At 40.4% G+C, this 16451-nt stretch overlaps 2 protein-coding genes across 3 annotated transcripts in view; one reads left to right on the top strand and one right to left on the bottom strand.

The window, feature by feature from the left end:
* The window catches only part of mtus2b (microtubule associated tumor suppressor candidate 2b), a 54336-nt gene extending 47039 nt beyond the window's left edge, over window positions 1-7297 (top strand). Inside the window, exons 15-16 of one of the 2 annotated variants that reach the window (XR_005620555.2) lie at window positions 805-1119; window positions 3412-7297. Coding sequence is in view for 1 of the 2 variants with exons in the window: in XM_039660136.2 (XP_039516070.2) it covers window positions 805-1012 (208 nt within the window). In the remaining variant the exon portion in view is untranslated. Of the gene's footprint in view, window positions 1-804 lie in introns of both variants that reach the window. The other variant, XM_039660136.2, reaches the window with a different exon arrangement.
* Window positions 6035-15482, bottom strand: stoml3a (stomatin (EPB72)-like 3a). The gene is made up of 7 exons (XM_039660059.2): window positions 14833-15482; window positions 13087-13190; window positions 12263-12335; window positions 11158-11240; window positions 9969-10172; window positions 8689-8823; window positions 6035-7646 (listed from the first exon to the last, which is right to left on the bottom strand). Exons 1-7 carry the CDS (start codon window positions 14891-14893, stop codon window positions 7452-7454), a joined length of 855 nt encoding a protein of 284 aa, XP_039515993.1. The 5' UTR covers window positions 14894-15482; the 3' UTR covers window positions 6035-7451.
* Between the last annotated feature and the right edge of the window lie 969 nt (window positions 15483-16451).

Below are 16451 nucleotides of genomic sequence, written 5' to 3' on the forward strand. Positions count from 1 at the left end.
ACAATTAGACATAGTCCTCAGATGACATGTCTGTAATTTATATTAACAAATCTATCGTTAATTGGATCTCAAACAGTTTCATTAAGAGTAGTTATTACTCCACCACGTGCGAAACCAACATGGTGGAACAATAGTTTGCGACAGTGGGTTTCGGGAAACAGTCGTGACTAGCTAGTTGATTTTTCCAACGATGCATCGAACTATGGCAGTGAAGCAGCGAACTACGTCGTTGTACGGGAAACGCACCCCAGGTTGGTTTCTGCTGTATTAGTAGCCAATGATCTCGCTGCTCAACTTTCAAATACTGGTCAGCATTTGCTGTTAAAGCGTGTATCAGGGATGTATGTCTCTTATGTATGTGTGCGTAGCAAGAAAACCACAGGGAAAGAGTTGCAAGTCTTGACTCGCCAGATCTTATTACAAAAACAGTGAACAAGAACAAGCCCATAATAAACTAAAGTAGGCTACCGTAAGTACAAATACTTAAATCACACCCAAAATATTGCACCCCGCACCTTCCCAACTTTTAATAACTCCATAAACTTGATCGCTTAATGAGCAGACAAAAAAACCAAAAAACGCTTATAATAAGTGGATATGGCAGAACTTCAAGATCGAGCTCTGCGTAGGAGCCTTACAAGCATAATATGACTACCACGCTGTCATTCATCACAATTTTGAGTCGTGTTCCGTACAGACACACTCCTGTATTTAAATGCGGTTGTCACTCCTGAAACTTTCCAGTGTGTACGTGGCCTAAAGCTACAGAAGAATTCTCATTAGTTGTTTCCTCTATTCTACCAGGCAACTGTCAGAGGAAAACGCCAACCTGCAGGTGTACGTTGAGAAAGAGAGCAACGAGAAGAAACGACTGAGTCGCACCAACGAAGAGCTTATGTGGCGTCTTCAAACGGGCGAGTTGAGCCCTCGAATGTCTCCCACCCAGTCGCCTCTTCATCGACCAGTCTCTGGTCCTTCTTCACCCTCCCGACAACAGCCCTTCCCTAGATGAGTGTCCAATTCTCCGCCGCTATTTTTGACACTCTGTTTTTGTATCTTTAACTTATATTTCTCATCATGGTTTCTGATTGGATGGAACAGAAGATGCTTCCACACCCAGTGAGTTTTCTGTTTCATCACGTCTCAACTTACTCGTTACTGTATTCGTTGTAAGTTGCTCTTACTGAATATTGATAGGCTTTAATACAGTGTTGAAGGTTTGAGTTTGAGCATTACTGAACAAAATAGTTGAAAGTGAAAGGATTGTTCACCCATTATTTTGTCATGATTTACTCATTCCAAACCTGCATCACTGACTTCAATGTGGAACACAAAACATAAAATTGCCATTGTTCTCTTTTTCATGCAATATCAATGTCAAAATCAGTCCTATTCATAAAATAATCAATCAGTGGTACTTTTACCATGGAAAAGAGCGAACGGCACATTCATCAGAATTTCTTCTTTTCAAAAAGTTTTTGTGTTCCACAAAAAAGTTTGTCATACGAATTTGTTAAGGTTGTTGCTTGAACAAATGTAATGGAGGCAAGCTAGTTAGAGCTGTGCAAGTAAACCTCACTCCCTAGCCGCGAGAGGCCTCCCATGCTGGAGACGCAGGATTGAATTCTGCTCGGAGCGGGTTGAGTAGGACCAGTTTTATTGGTGCCGTGACCCGGGTGTGAGTGACGTTTAGGAAGTTGATTAACAGAGGCCAAGTAGTAAGAGCTGTGCGAGTAAACCTCACTCCCCTGCCCTCAAGAGGCACACTGGAGACTGCAGTCTTTAGCATTCTTGTTAGCGTGCCGGCCTCCCATGCTGGAGACGCAGGTTCGAATCCCGCTCGGAGCGGGTTGAGTAGGACCAGTTTTATTGGTGCCATGACCCGGGTGTGAGTGAGGTTTAGGAAGTTGAGGTTGTAAGAGCTGTGCGAGTAAATTTCACTTCCCTGGCCTCAAGAGGCACACTGGAGACTGCGGTCTTTAGCATTCTTGTTAGTGTGTCGGCCTCCCATGCCGAAGAAGCAGGTTCGAATCCCGTTCGGAACGGGTTGAGTAGGACCAGTTTTATTGGTGCCGTGACCCGGGTGTGAGTGAGGTTTAGGAAGTTGATTAACAGAGGCCAGGTAGTAAGAGCTTTGCGAGTAAACCTCACTCCCCTGGCCTCAAGAGGCACACTGGAGACTGCAATCTTTAGCATTTTTTTAGTGTGTCGGCCTCCCATGCCGAAGAAGCAGGTTCGAATCCTGTTCGGAGCGGGTTGAGTAGGACCAGTTTTATTGGTGCCGTGACCCGGGTGTGAGTGAGGTTTAGGAAGTTGATTAACAGAGGCCAGGTAGTAAGAGCTTTGCGAGTAAACCTCACTCCCCTGGCCTCAAGAGGCACACTGGAGACTCCAGTCTTTAGCATTCTTGTTAGTGTTGGCCTCCCATGCCGAAGAAGCAGGTTCGAATCCCGTTCGGAACGGGTTGAGTAGGACCAGTTTTATTGGTGCCGTGACCCGGGTGTGAGTGAGGTTTAGGAAGTTGATTAACAGAGGCCAGGTAGTAAGAGCTTTGCGAGTAAACCTCACTCCCCTGGCCTCAAGAGGCACACTGGAGACTGCAATCTTTAGCATTTTTTTAGTGTGTCGGCCTCCCATGCCGAAGAAGCAGGTTCGAATCCTGTTCGGAGCGGGTTGAGTAGGACCAGTTTTATTGGTGCCGTGACCCGGGTGTGAGTGAGGTTTAGGAAGTTGATTAACAGAGGCCAGGTAGTAAGAGCTTTGCGAGTAAACCTCACTCCCCTGGCCTCAAGAGGCACACTGGAGACTCCAGTCTTTAGCATTCTTGTTAGTGTTGGCCTCCCATGCCGAAGAAGTAGGTTCGAATCCCGTTCGGAGCGGGTTGAGTAGGACCAGTTTTATTGGTGCCGTGACGCAGGTGTGAGTGAGGTTTAGGAAGTTGATTAACAGAGGCCAGGCAGTAAGAGCTTTGCGAGTAAACCTCACTCCCCTGGCCTCAAGAGGCACACTGGAGACTCCAGTCTTTAGCATTCTTGTTAGCATGCCAGCCTCCCATGCTGGAGACACATGTTTGAATACCGCTTTGTATACCGCTTTGTTTATTGGAGCAGGTTGAGTCGGAGCGGTTTGACAAACATTATCCTACATTAGAGAGAACAGAAAAAAGGAAAATTATTCTCCTTTCTTTACTTTATTACTTTATTGTGTCCATCACAATGTTGTGCATTATGATGCTTCATAGGCCATTTTGAAATGTACCTTTTTGTACCTTCTACTCTGATGGATTTGGCTCTTGGGCTTGCGCTGAGGTGAAAAATCTTCAACCTTTGCCTATGGTCTGAAGCTTTTCCAAAGATTGATCAGGACATCATGTATACCAGTTTTACAAGGAATATTTGCCTTTTTTCAAAGGAAAGCCACCCACCAGCAACCTTCTGTGCAAGTCGAGGCATTACTGTACTCGACACACTCAACAGGAAAACATCTCAACGGGCAAGTTTATGATGGACATGTCATTCAAATGAGGTAAATACTTTGTCATACTTATATGGTCTAGGGGGTTAAATGTTGATCCAAAGTGATTTTAACAAATTTTTAAGGTGATTCATCCACATATTGTAACCACTATACAAGGATGCTAATATTAGCATGGACTGACAATTCAGTAGTGTAAATGACTTGCAAAACTTCAACCTGCCGTCTTTACCTTCGTCTTCTCACTCATGTTTGTGAGGGAAAACAACCTTCAAGCCTTCATCTCAACTAGCCTTGTTTACAGAAATCTCCGGAACGCATTACACTGTAAGAACTGCCTGTAAACTTGACGCCATAGGTATCAGTCGTGGCTGTTTGTGTCTCTCTTCTCTGTACAGTGTGTATCATAAGTCTTCCGGTTGCTCTAACCCAGATAATATGCTTAAACTGCATTTCACGTGGACACTACTGAGGGCATTTGACCCACTTTGTAGAGACTTGGCTGCATAATATTAAACTGAAAGGTTTGCGAAAGTACTACAGAACATTAGCGTTAGCATTTTACATTAGCAATGCGCTATCATGAGTACCTCACTTCTTGAAATGAAAACGCAGCCCTCTAAGGAGTTTTCTTGTTTATTATAATACGTTCAGGGTCTCAAAGCCATGGTCTCAATAAAGGAAGTTCTCTAGTCGTGAATAAGAACCTGAAAGTATTCAAAGTGCACCTGTGTTTATCTTCCCTGAAATGTCCTATTACAACTGTCCTGTATATTAGGTGGATATATTCGCACTTGCGTTGAGGTAAAAGTCTGGATTCAGTCTTTGGGAACAGTATAGAACAGAGTTAGGAAGTCATATTGTTCATGAATGTTCAAATATTTGATGTCTTTAGGGGAATATATACACGTTTTATTTTATGTCCAAGTGTACTTAGTAGTGCAGCTATTAGTGATTACATTGTTATGAGTTGCTTAAATGACCATGATTGATTTTTTATAAGAACATAAAATCATAAGTTTACGTTATTCAGCCTTAACATTTGTGCAAATACAGCAAAAATGTCAGTTGCCGGTGCAAACCATGATGGCTGATGTTATACCATTGTACTTGCGAATTTATTTCCTGCTCATTCTCAGAGAATCATTACCTCCCGTCTCAGTCAGAGATCTAGCTCAGGTTAGGAAGGTGCGTTACAAATGTCATTTCACAGTACATGATAATGTAAACTAAATGTACTGTATCTACAGTGTGTAAACTAAATGATACATTTGAAGGTTGGTGTCATGTAATATTATTAGACTTGTAAATGTATTTCACTCAGCAATTAAATCGAAAGCTCCGAATGAAATATTGAAATATCAAACCAACTACCTGTCTGCCGAGGAAAATGCAACTCTGTCAAGGTTTCTTGGGTGTGCGCTTGGATTATTTTCATCTCTGCTTTTGACTTATAAATGAAAGGAAATCTTCAATTAACCAGGTTTTTTTGTTGTTGTTTTTTTCTGTGTGTCCCATGGACATGATTATGGTATTTATGAATGTTTCTTCGTATTTTTAAAGGAATAGTTCATTCGAAAATTAACATTAATCACTCTCAAACTCGTGTTGTTTTTGTCCACAAAATGAGTTTTGAAGAATTTTACCCTTTGTGGAAAAGAAGTGCACTTAATGTGCGCTTGTAGTGTACTTAAAAAAAATACATAAAAATAATTAATTCAGTACTGGCAGAAAATATAACAATAATAAAACAAAAAGCCACTTAAGTGCACTTTGAGTGCTTTTCAATTACTGTATTTATTAGCACTTTTAAATCATTGTTTAAAATACATATTAAAGTACATACTTGAACGAACTGCAGTGTGCTATTCAATATTACATTTAAAGTTAATATATTTAAAATTTAGTTAAACTAAGGTGTCAGTATTACAGTATAATGATACAATTAATCACTGTGTAATAATAATTAACCACATATCCTTACTATAGGGTTAGGATGAAGGTTATAGTTATTACTACAGTAAATACATGTAACATATATAACAATGACAAAGTAAAATAATGTGTTACTACTAATCTTCTTAATTGCAACTTCATATAAATGTGTAATAACAAATATTACAAGTATTAACAATTATTTTACATTTTAGTTGATAATAGTTTTAGCTTGTCAGTACATTCAGCAGTAAAATCCAGCCATATTTCAAAGACAATAGAATTACTGAATTATATGTAAAGATGTACTTAAGTCCTACTTAAAGGGACACTCCACTTTTTTTGGAAATAGGCTCATTTTACAACTCCCTCAGTGATAAACAGTTCATGTCGCGCCGGAGTTCTCCTTTAAACAGTTGAGTTTCACCATTTTCACTGAGTTTCACTGAGATTTGTTTTTATGATAATCGAATGTAAAGAGTTTTTAGAGATACAACTCTTTACATTCGATTATCATGAAAACAAATCTCAGAGAACGGTTGGCTAGGCACCAATGTTTTATTAGACCAAAGGTTCATTTTGCGCCGGAGTTCTCCTTTAACTCTGAGCCTATTTCCAAAAAATATAAGTGGAGTATCCCTTTAAGTGAAAAGTTATTATGCATTTTCGTTTAATGGCAAATAACACGCAATTAACACGTCTAAAAACATATAATTCAGTTCACTCATAAGTATAATCATTCACATAAATAATCTTTTTATGTTAATGTATACTTTTTTTTCATAAGGGAATGTAGTGTTTTTTGCATACAACATTTCATATGTATATGACTAGTGTTCTAAATTCATACTATGAACTGCCATTGTATGGGCGAAAGCTGCATGAAGACTTCAAAATTCCTACGAGTTTGATACAATATAAACGCCAGTTTACACCAAGAGCGATAACTATAACAGCGTCCACACCATCCAACAATATTGTTCCGTTTATTCTAAGTACGCACTGCAGTTTTGCCGCCTGTCACTTTAAATCCATCCTGTCAGCAGGATGGATTCTGATTGGCTGTCGATGTTTTTATCGTTCATCAGCTGGAAGAATGCTTCGTTTCTCTATGCCGTTATGTTATAGTTGTGGTGTAGAATCTTTTATTCTTTTATATTTAGAAAGATTTTTAGAACTAAATCTTTATCGTTATCATTAGAATTATCGTCCTTGGTGTGAATGGACCTTAAGGGTGAATAAATAATGACAGAATGTTTCTGTTTTGATTAACACAGTCTCATCCCAAGTCGTCATATAACTGACGTCTTGGGACGTCTTTTGAACATCCGCCTTTTTATGGTACCCTTAAACGTCGATTAGTTGACGATCCCGGACCGTCATACAACTGACGCTTTACCTTTAACGTTGGTTAGGTGACCGGTTAGGTTTAGGTCTGGGGTAGGGTTAGGATCCGAAAACGTCATCTAACCGACGTTTAAGGGTACCCTAAAAAGGCGGATGTTGACGTATGGTCAAAAGACGTCAGTTATATGACGTCTTGGGATGAGACTGCGCTGTTTTGATGAACTATTCCTTGAAATGGTATAAAAACACAACTGTCCGTTATTAAATATTTAAGGGAGGATTGTACCATGATTGTGTTAATGAAATGTCCTCTTGGTTTCTTTTTTTTCCCTCTTCTCCTAATTTGTGTTGTACAGCTTATATGAGCTTTATGTGATCTATGTTACAACACGTTATTGGAAAAGCATGTCTTAACGCTGTGAGATGATATGCAGTTATTTGTTTGATTCAAACCTTGTTAGTGTAGCTATCACTGTTGCGATGATTATGTTGCACTTTATTGCACTTTGGGTTTAAATATTAAAAAGATCATGTAAAAGCATCCTGTTCCTACTTTTAAATGAGCTGAAAGTCAGCTGCGAGACTTCTGAAGTCTGTTGAAGAGTCTGGATAAATTTCACCCGTGAATTTAATGGATACGTTACACAACTTTCTAAGAAAACAAGCACATTATCGAAGAGCACAATCTGGATTCATCAATAGTTTTTCGACATGAAATGCTGAATGATATCAATGGGCAAGGGGAAGATGATGGTGGAGTTTCTTTCTGCTGCGATTGTGTTTAGAGTCTGGAGGTATCGCAGCTGAAGAGCTGATGGAGACTCGGACATCACCAGAGACGCTTCCTTCAGGGCCCGCGAGGCGTTCATCTCGCCCTCAGCTGCAATCACCTGCACACACATACAACAATAATACACTGGAGCCGCTTGTGTCATACGATGAGCTGCCTCGGCTATAATATTTGATTGTAGGGCTGTAATTTTAATTTTCTCTTAATGATCACTGAAGACCCTTAGAGCATTGAGAAATCTCAAGACAAACAGCTGAAAGGGATACTTCAGGATTTAGCATTAAGCTTTGTATTAGTAGAAAACCAGTAGTATTTTCGAATTACCGTGCTTTCCCCCCTTATATCCCCCTGAGACGAGAGATTTATGTATTTTTTTGTTTAGAAAAAATCATCATCATTTTGCGTCATTGGAGGATTTTTTTTTGGCCAGAGGCTAAAGACTAGAGTCAGTAGTCGAGTCTGTCCCGCATGTTCTCAACCCGCCCATAGAGGGCGATCTCACTCACAGAATGGACACATAGTGTCGGCCATCTTTTTTTGGAAGCTAAGCTAACAGGCTCTTGTTCTGTGGAGAAAGCTGAGTATTAGGGGTTACCATCCTCTTTTTGCCGGACATGTCCGGCCGTCGATCTCCGGGATTCAGCTTTTGCTTGCAGTCGCCATTCATTGTTTACATGCACAGCTTTTGTTTCAATCTAACTGAATTCATTCTGATTGGTGAATCTGAATGTCGTGTTTACATGAACGCTAAACAAGTGATCGGTTGATGTGCGTTTTAACATTGCTAAGAAAATTCCCGCTCCTCCGTGAGAGATACGAGAGCGGTGCGTCTCACAGGTGTCGCTCATCGGTAATCACGCCACCGGCCGCGCGTCGTTTTCCCGCGGCCCACACTCGTCCCGCTCGCCACAGTAAACATGATAAACGGCGACTGTAGAACGCAAAAGCCGAATCCCGGATATTTCGGGTGATCTCGAAACACATTTTCGGCGAGACTCATCATGGAGTGCGCACTATTGTGTGATATCTTCGTTTCGCTTATTTTTTACAACCCACATTCAATGTTGGGCCCTTTATTTGTGAAGTATTGAGCTGACTTTCACAATTGAATAGACGAAGCACTGCATTAGAGTTGGTCTCACCTTGGCACGGGCTTCTCGAGTTGCTTCAGCCTCTGCAGCCATGGCTCTCTGGAGCTGGATCGGCAGTTTAACGTCCTTTATCTCCACTCGCTCCACTTTAATGCCCCACACGCCAGTGGCCTCGTCCAAGGCAATCTGTCATCAAGATGTTACAAAGCTTTCAGGATCTGTGAGTATGATATACCCATCTCAGGGGGCAGATGCCTGGGTTTAGATTTACAGCAGAAGCATGAGTTTAACAGCGAAGAAATAATCCTGGGTGTCCAAAATGGCTTATACCCGAGTACACGGTGACGGCACTATTTGATAATGTGTTCTTCCCTGTTGTGACGTATATATGAAAGAAACGACTTCTCGAACAAGAACAAATGTAGGACGGGACAGAGAATGTCTAATATGGGGAGAACTTCTGGGTTCTGAACTGGTTGCAGTTCCAATCTGGGGGCGCTCACAGGACGAGCGCAGAATGAATGGTGGTCTATGGAGCTATACCTCTCAAAATCCACTTTTCTCGGGATACAATTTTTTGTCTAGTAATTTGAATGTTGTTTTCAAAAGGAGATGCAAAGAAATTACAGATTAAATTTTTTAGAGTCACTTATTTGCTTTAAAAGGTCTTAAAATGTCAATGACGTCATACACATTGTACGACCAGAGACCTGCTTTACGACAATCCTTCAGTCACTTTGGTGCTTTCGCGCTCTGCACTTTCCTTTCTTTCGAAGCATCGACAACACAGCTGACACAGGTAAATATATGTGATAGAAGAGTTAAGTCCGCCTTAAATTCTGGTCCCGCTTCGGATGCCACAATGCCATCAAGCGGTGTCTCTGGTAGTAATCAGTCCTTCACTGACCAATCAGCATCAATTAGCAGAATGCTAGCATGGGCAACAACAACTCAACCTGTAAGAAATCGAAAGGGCATAAGTACTCGTTCATTCAACTTTCGACCTATAAACCACATTGAACTTGCAAAACCTACTTTCAAATCTGAGATTTCTCAACGACAATCGGGTGAAAGAGACAAATGTAGCCGTCTAGCCCCATAGACTCCCATTCATTTTGCACCCCCAGTGGAACTCTGGTGGAACTACAACCAAAATTCGGTACAATGGGGCTTAATAGGGAGTGGCCAGGCTTTACGTAGACGGGCTTTGGATGAGATTTGATTTTCCCGTGGGGAATCGATTGGATGGTTGTGGTTTGCTATTGGTGGATCTCATGTGAGTAACAGGTGGCCCCGCCCTCTCGCATCATCAGAGAAGAGAGTTCTTGTACCTGCATGCTAGATGAGATGCCCTCTCGGTCAGACAGCAGCTCAGACAGGTTCTTTGTGCCCAGGACATTTCTCAGGGTGGTCTGTGCCAACAGCCGTGTCGCGTGGTCTGCGTTGGACACGTTGACCACGGAACAGATCGGGTCAAAGACACGGAAGTACACCACACCGTCCACACTCACAGTCACAGAGTCCTTCGTGAGGAACTGTTCTCGCATAAACACACATATAGATGCTCTTAAAGGGGTGATGAACTGAGAAATCAAATTTTCCTTGAGCGTTTGACATCTAAGAGGTCATCATATTATAAGAATATCCTGTAAGTTTCAGATCTGAAAACGTCCTTGTTAGTCCAATAAAAGCTTTTATTGACACCAGGCTCAGCAAACGACTCGTTTTTAAAGGTGGGAAACTATGACGTCAAAGAGGATAAAACCCCCGCAGAAGAAGATCAACGCCTACTTCAACACAGCCGGTTTAGCCCCGCCCACCGATTAGCTACCGAGCAATACAGAATATTGTGCAGCGCCTGGTTGTGGAAGAAGACAGTCGCTGCATAAGCTTCCTCTGGATTCCAATAGGACTGCATGGATGTTCCAGCTGATGAGGTAAAACATTATCTGTCTGTTCGCTTCATTTCAATGAGGATTGTTTTGTAAACAAGACTGGATTTGCAGACCGATTAAGAGTAAAGAACGGTGCTGTGCCGTCTATATTGGATCTGACAGGAATGATGCAACACACGGACTCTGGGTCGAACATGTATGAGCGAATCATTCCGGTTGCCATTTTACAACATTGGACGTTTTCAAAACATTTTCCCCAAGTGCATCGACGGGTGAGTTGAAACTCATTATAATATGCAAAACTGTTATCCACTCACAGCAGTGGGCGTTTACTTCCAAGTCTTCAGTGCGACACGCCCATAAAAACCCAGCGTTTTTCAGCTAGGCTCAAACGTAGGGTACAAAATAGCCTATTATTTATTCATTTTGATGTTTTTGAATGCAAAAACCAAGCGAACGTCATAATAAAAATATAATAAAATTTAAAAAGCCAGTTCATGACCCTTTTATGTTTAAATGTATGATTAATTGAACTAAATTTCTTGCATACAGCTCCTGTAACTAAAACAAACTAAAATGAAAAATACATATATAGGCCTATGCTGTATACAGTGACTTTACTTACCTCTTGAGCAGGAATATCAAATGTTACAGTTCTCAAGTCCACCTTCCTGAATGTATCAGTACACGGCAGCACAAAGAAAATCCCTATAAAAGAAGAGTATAACCATTCAATGTTTCAAACATTCAAATGTAGAAAATTATATATATTTGATCAGGGATACTCTTAATTAATGACTTATTACATATAAATATGCACAGTCACGTAAAAAAAAAAAAGTACACCCTCTATGAATACTATTGTTTTGCATAACAGAATTCAGGATATAATAAACAGTTATCTGGTCCTTGCTGGAGTCTACACCATGATTGAACAAACTCAGGGATACAGGATTAGTTGACGAAACCAAACAAATTCAATCAGTCTTTGTTTGCATAATTACCTATTATTTTTTTACAGTTTACAGAGACAACTCCATTTAGGGCTCATTTATCATGGTCATTTTTTTCGAACCGCTTGAGGGCAGTGTCAGTAGACCGATATAGCAATGTTGTAACAGTCAGATTGAGCCACTGAAGACACTTGGACTATTTTAACGATGTCTTAATAACTTTTCGAGGCCAGCAAGTTTCAATCCCTCAAGAAGCCTATGGACTAGTATGGAGGAGTGATCCAGCTCTCAGATTTCATCAAAAATATCTTAATTTGTGCCCCGAAGATGAACGAAGGTCTTACGGGGTTGGAACAACATGAGGGTGAGTAAATACTGACAGAATTTTTATTTTTGGGTGGACTAACCCTTTAACTGAGGCCTGTACAGACTGAGATTTAGCTCTTGGGTTTTAGCACTGTCTGGCTGCTACTTAATTCATGGAAGCAGTAAGTTGTTGGTTTCCACACATGTCTTCTCCATTTTGGCCTGTAGTTTTTGTTAAATGAATAATTACATGGTGTGATATGTTGTGCGTTGTTGTTCATCTGAGGTTGTATTTACCTAATTTTAAGTCCTGATACGTGAAAACCATAGAATTCAAAGAGGGTGTACTTTCTTTTTCACATCTTCATCACTAACAATTTTGATTAATCTTACGTGTCCCTTCGATTAACGGGATCCAGGTGTTAAATGGATTGCAATAAGCTGAAATTGAAAATGAAAGCTTTTTCATACCAGGTCCTTTTGGTTTCTTGTCCACAATACGACCCAATCGAAAAATCACGGCCCTTTCATACTCCTGCACAATCTATGAGTGAGCCAATGAGTACATTGTACATACAATCAGTCTTCATTTACATAGATTAGATTAGAGAGTTGAACAAGACATTGAGTGCCCATGGAAAATCTTCTTAAAGGAGTAGTTCACTTTTAAAAAAAAACTTTTTCTGATAATTTACTCACCCCCATGTCATCCAAGATGTCCATGTCTTTCTTTCTTTAGTCGAAAAGAAATTAAAGTTTTTGATGAAAACATTCCAGGATTTTCTCCATATAATGGACTTCATTAGGAACCAAACGGTTCAAGGTCCAAATGACAGTTTCAGTGCAAACTGCAAACTGTTCAAAGGGCTTTAAACAACACCAGACGATGAATAGGGGTCTTATCAAGCGAAACGATCGCTCATTTAATAAATAAATAAAAAAGTTTTAAGTTTTATAAGCACAAATGCTCTTCTTGCTCTGTTCTGTGATGAAACTCGTTCATCAAAATGAACGAATCTTTTTTCGAGTCATGACTTGAAGGCTCCTAGATAAGACCCTTATTCATCGTCTGGTGTCGTTTAAAGCTGCACTGAAACTCTCTTTTGGACCGTGAACCATTTGGTTCCCATTAAAGTCCATTATATGGAGAAAATCCTGCAATGTTTTCATCAAAAACCATTTCTTTTCGACTGAAGAAAGAAAGACGTGGACATCTTGGATGACATGGGGGTGAGTAAATTATCAGCAAGTTTTTTTTTTTTAAAGTGAACTACTCCTTTAAAAACACACCTTACCTTGATGCACATAAAAATGGTGACAGGAAGCAATCCAATGGTGATGATGATGGCGATAAAGATAATGAACCAGCCGAAGCATCCCAGCGAGGGCGGTTTATCATCTGAAAGACATGGAGCCAAACATTTTGTAGGACTTTTTGTTGTTGTTGAGGGAGATCATTTAGAAATCAGCTTATCTGCAATGATAATGGTCATGCTTTAAATTGCTACAGTCAAACCTGTAACAACTTTTCCCCCATCAATCAATCAATCAATCAAATCAAATGTAGACACTTTTCTACAGCACGATGTAAACACAAGTAATGCATTATATTAAATGTTTTGTTCTCTTGGCAGCGGCTCAGTCTTCAATCATATTACTCAAGTAAAAAAAAAAGTTTAATAATATTTCTTTCGAACTAGCTAATCCTTGCTAAGTTATGTAAAATGTTACTAAATGTCCAACCCTATAACTAATAACAGTTATTTTGTTGTTTTTGTGTTTGATTTGTTTATTTAGCCTATTTGAAATTGATGTCAATTGGTAGAAAATTAAAAAATTAAAGGGTTAGTTCACCCAAAAATGAAAATTAAGTCATTAATTACTCACCCCCATGCTGTACCAACCCCGTAAGACCTTCGTTCGTCTTCGAAACACAAATGAAGATATTTTTGATTAAATTTGAGAGCTGTATAACTACCACATTGGCTCCTAAAGGACTGCCTCTTGACGGCCCAGAAAGTCAATGAAGAAAATGTTTAAATATCCCAAGTGACTACCGTGGCTCAACTATATGTTTATCAAGCGACGAGAATACTTTTTGTGTGAAAAAACAAACAAAAATAACGAGTTTATTCGTCTATTCCTTTTCTTCAGAAACGAGACTTCCTTAGATTTCCACGACGCATGCGCGAGAACTGAACTGAAATAGTTGAAGGAGATCGCAATTCTCGCGCATGCGTCGTGGAAATCTAAGGAAGTCTCGTTTCTGGCCTACAAGGAAGAAAAGGAATAGTCGAATAAACTCGTTATTTTTGTTTGTTTTTCCGCACAAAAAGTATTCTTGTCGCTTGATAAACATATAGTTGAGCCACGGTAGTCACTAGGAATATTTAAACATTTTCTTCATTGACTTTCTGGGCCGTCAAGAGCCAGTCCCTTAGGAGCCTATGTGGTAGTTATACAGCTCTCAAATTTAATCAAAAATATCTTCATTTGTGTTCCGAAGACGAACGAAGGTCTTACGGGGTTGGTACAGCATGGGGGTGAGTAATTAATGACTTAATTTTCATTTTTGGGTGAACTAACCCTTTAAGTTTATTTAATCAGAACAAAAAAAGTAGTTGTAAAAAAAAAGTAGAGTTGGATGTGAAAGTATAGTGTATAACATGTATAACTGAAACACATTTAAAAGTATAAACTTGAAAGTTTATTTGCAAACATGATACATTGAGATAATGCCCTGATATTGATATTGTAACCCTGGATTACATGTCAGGTAAACATATCAAATTCCACAGAGACGCTTCTACTGACTCACGTGCTTACGATCACGCATATTATCATCACTGTGTTGAGGAGCTTAGTCATGCACAGTACAATTGCCATGGTGCATTATTGTACAATACATATAAACCCTAGTTTCATGTTAATAGCATTGTTTTTACATTCATTCATTACATTATTTTTTTTTAAAGTTTAAAAAGGATTTTAAAAGTATTTTATAGATCAGTATTAAGATATAGAAATGTAAACAGCGATACCTTGTATTATATGTCTGCCACTGTCAGTCTCCCGGTCTTGAACTCTGATTACGGTGGTCATGTTGAGGAGCGACACCAGTGTAAGATGTGTTATGGCAGAAGGCAGGTAACAGAAGCTTTTAACGTGTACTCACCTTCCCGTGAGGGTGTGTCCTGCAGCTCCTGCTTCCCGATAGACCACAGTACTGGAGGAGGGGAGCATTCAGACTCATTTGATATCAGATGTGACTGTGAATACCATGAATCTGAATATTGTGTGGTGCAAAATGATATTTTATTTGTTCAGGTATATTTATTAAATGAACTTTATAATTCAAAGATTTCCTGCACCCTCACAAAGGAAATATGAGATGTGTCACAATCACATAACATGCCATCATACATGAAAAATGCTGATATAGGCTACTGTATGACCAGATATGACCTGTGTAAAAAAAATGCTAATATACAGTATGCTCACCTGTGTATTATGTCTGCTACACTAAAAATCCAATATCATATTGTTTTGCTGGTATTGTTGGTTGTGTGTGGCAAAAGTTTTGGTTTCTAATGTAACCTCGGTTCCCTGAGATAACGGTAATGAGCATTGCATCAGTTTTGCTGACGCTATGGGGAAACTCGGTTTCTCTGAATACTGAAGACTGATTGGATCACGTTTTTTGCACCTGCACAAACAAATGACATTTCAGCCCGCCAAAATGGTTTGTAAATCATTAGAATCTCTTGACTGAGGAGCGGCAAGCGTTGATTAATGAGTGAGTAGCAGCATGGCCAGCTATGCAATGATCGTTCCAGTTATCCCAGTAAACAAAACGTTCCCTTTCGATGCGGTTTACTCACATTTTCGCTGAAGAAAAGTGGACGGCAAGAACCAGTTGGCCGCTGCACAGATGTGACCACTTGACCTGGTCCACTTGACCACAACTGACCTGGTCCACTTGGTCCACTTGACCACAACTGACCTGGTCCACTTGGTCCACTTGACCACAACTGACCTGGTCCACTTGGTCCACTTGACCACAACCACTTGACCTGGTCCACTTGACCACAACTGACCTGGTCCACTTGGTCCACTTGACCCCAACCACTTGACCTGGTCCACTTGACCACAACTGACCTGGTCCACTTGGTCCACTTGACCACAACTGACCTGGTCCACTTGGTCCACTTGACCACAACCACTTGACCTGGTCCACTTGACCACAACCACTTGACCTGGTCCACTTGACCACAACTGACCTGGTCCACTTGGTCCACTTGACCACAACCACTTGACCTGGTCCACTTGACCACAACTGACCTGGTCCACTTGACCGCAACCACTTGACCTGATTGTGGTCAAGTGGGGTGTCCATTTGGATGTGTATAGTTCCTCCACAACCAGGAGGAGGCCGTTCCCCTGGTGGAGTGGCCCTTCACTCTGATAAGACACTGCAAGCCCAAGGAACTATAGGCCAGTGCTATTGCTTCCTCTATCCAATGAGACAGTCTCTGCTTTATGACTGACTGCCCCTCTAAAGCACACAAACCGCTGCTCTAATCGCCAGATCTGGCTAGACCGCCCAATATACAGTATACTCTGAGGACCCAGACTGGGCAGAGTAGATGTAACGACTGCT

Source organism: Pimephales promelas, chromosome 16, assembly GCF_988280905.1.
Source record: "Pimephales promelas chromosome 16, fPimPro1.hap1.1, whole genome shotgun sequence".
Taxonomy (NCBI): domain Eukaryota; kingdom Metazoa; phylum Chordata; class Actinopteri; order Cypriniformes; family Leuciscidae; genus Pimephales; species Pimephales promelas.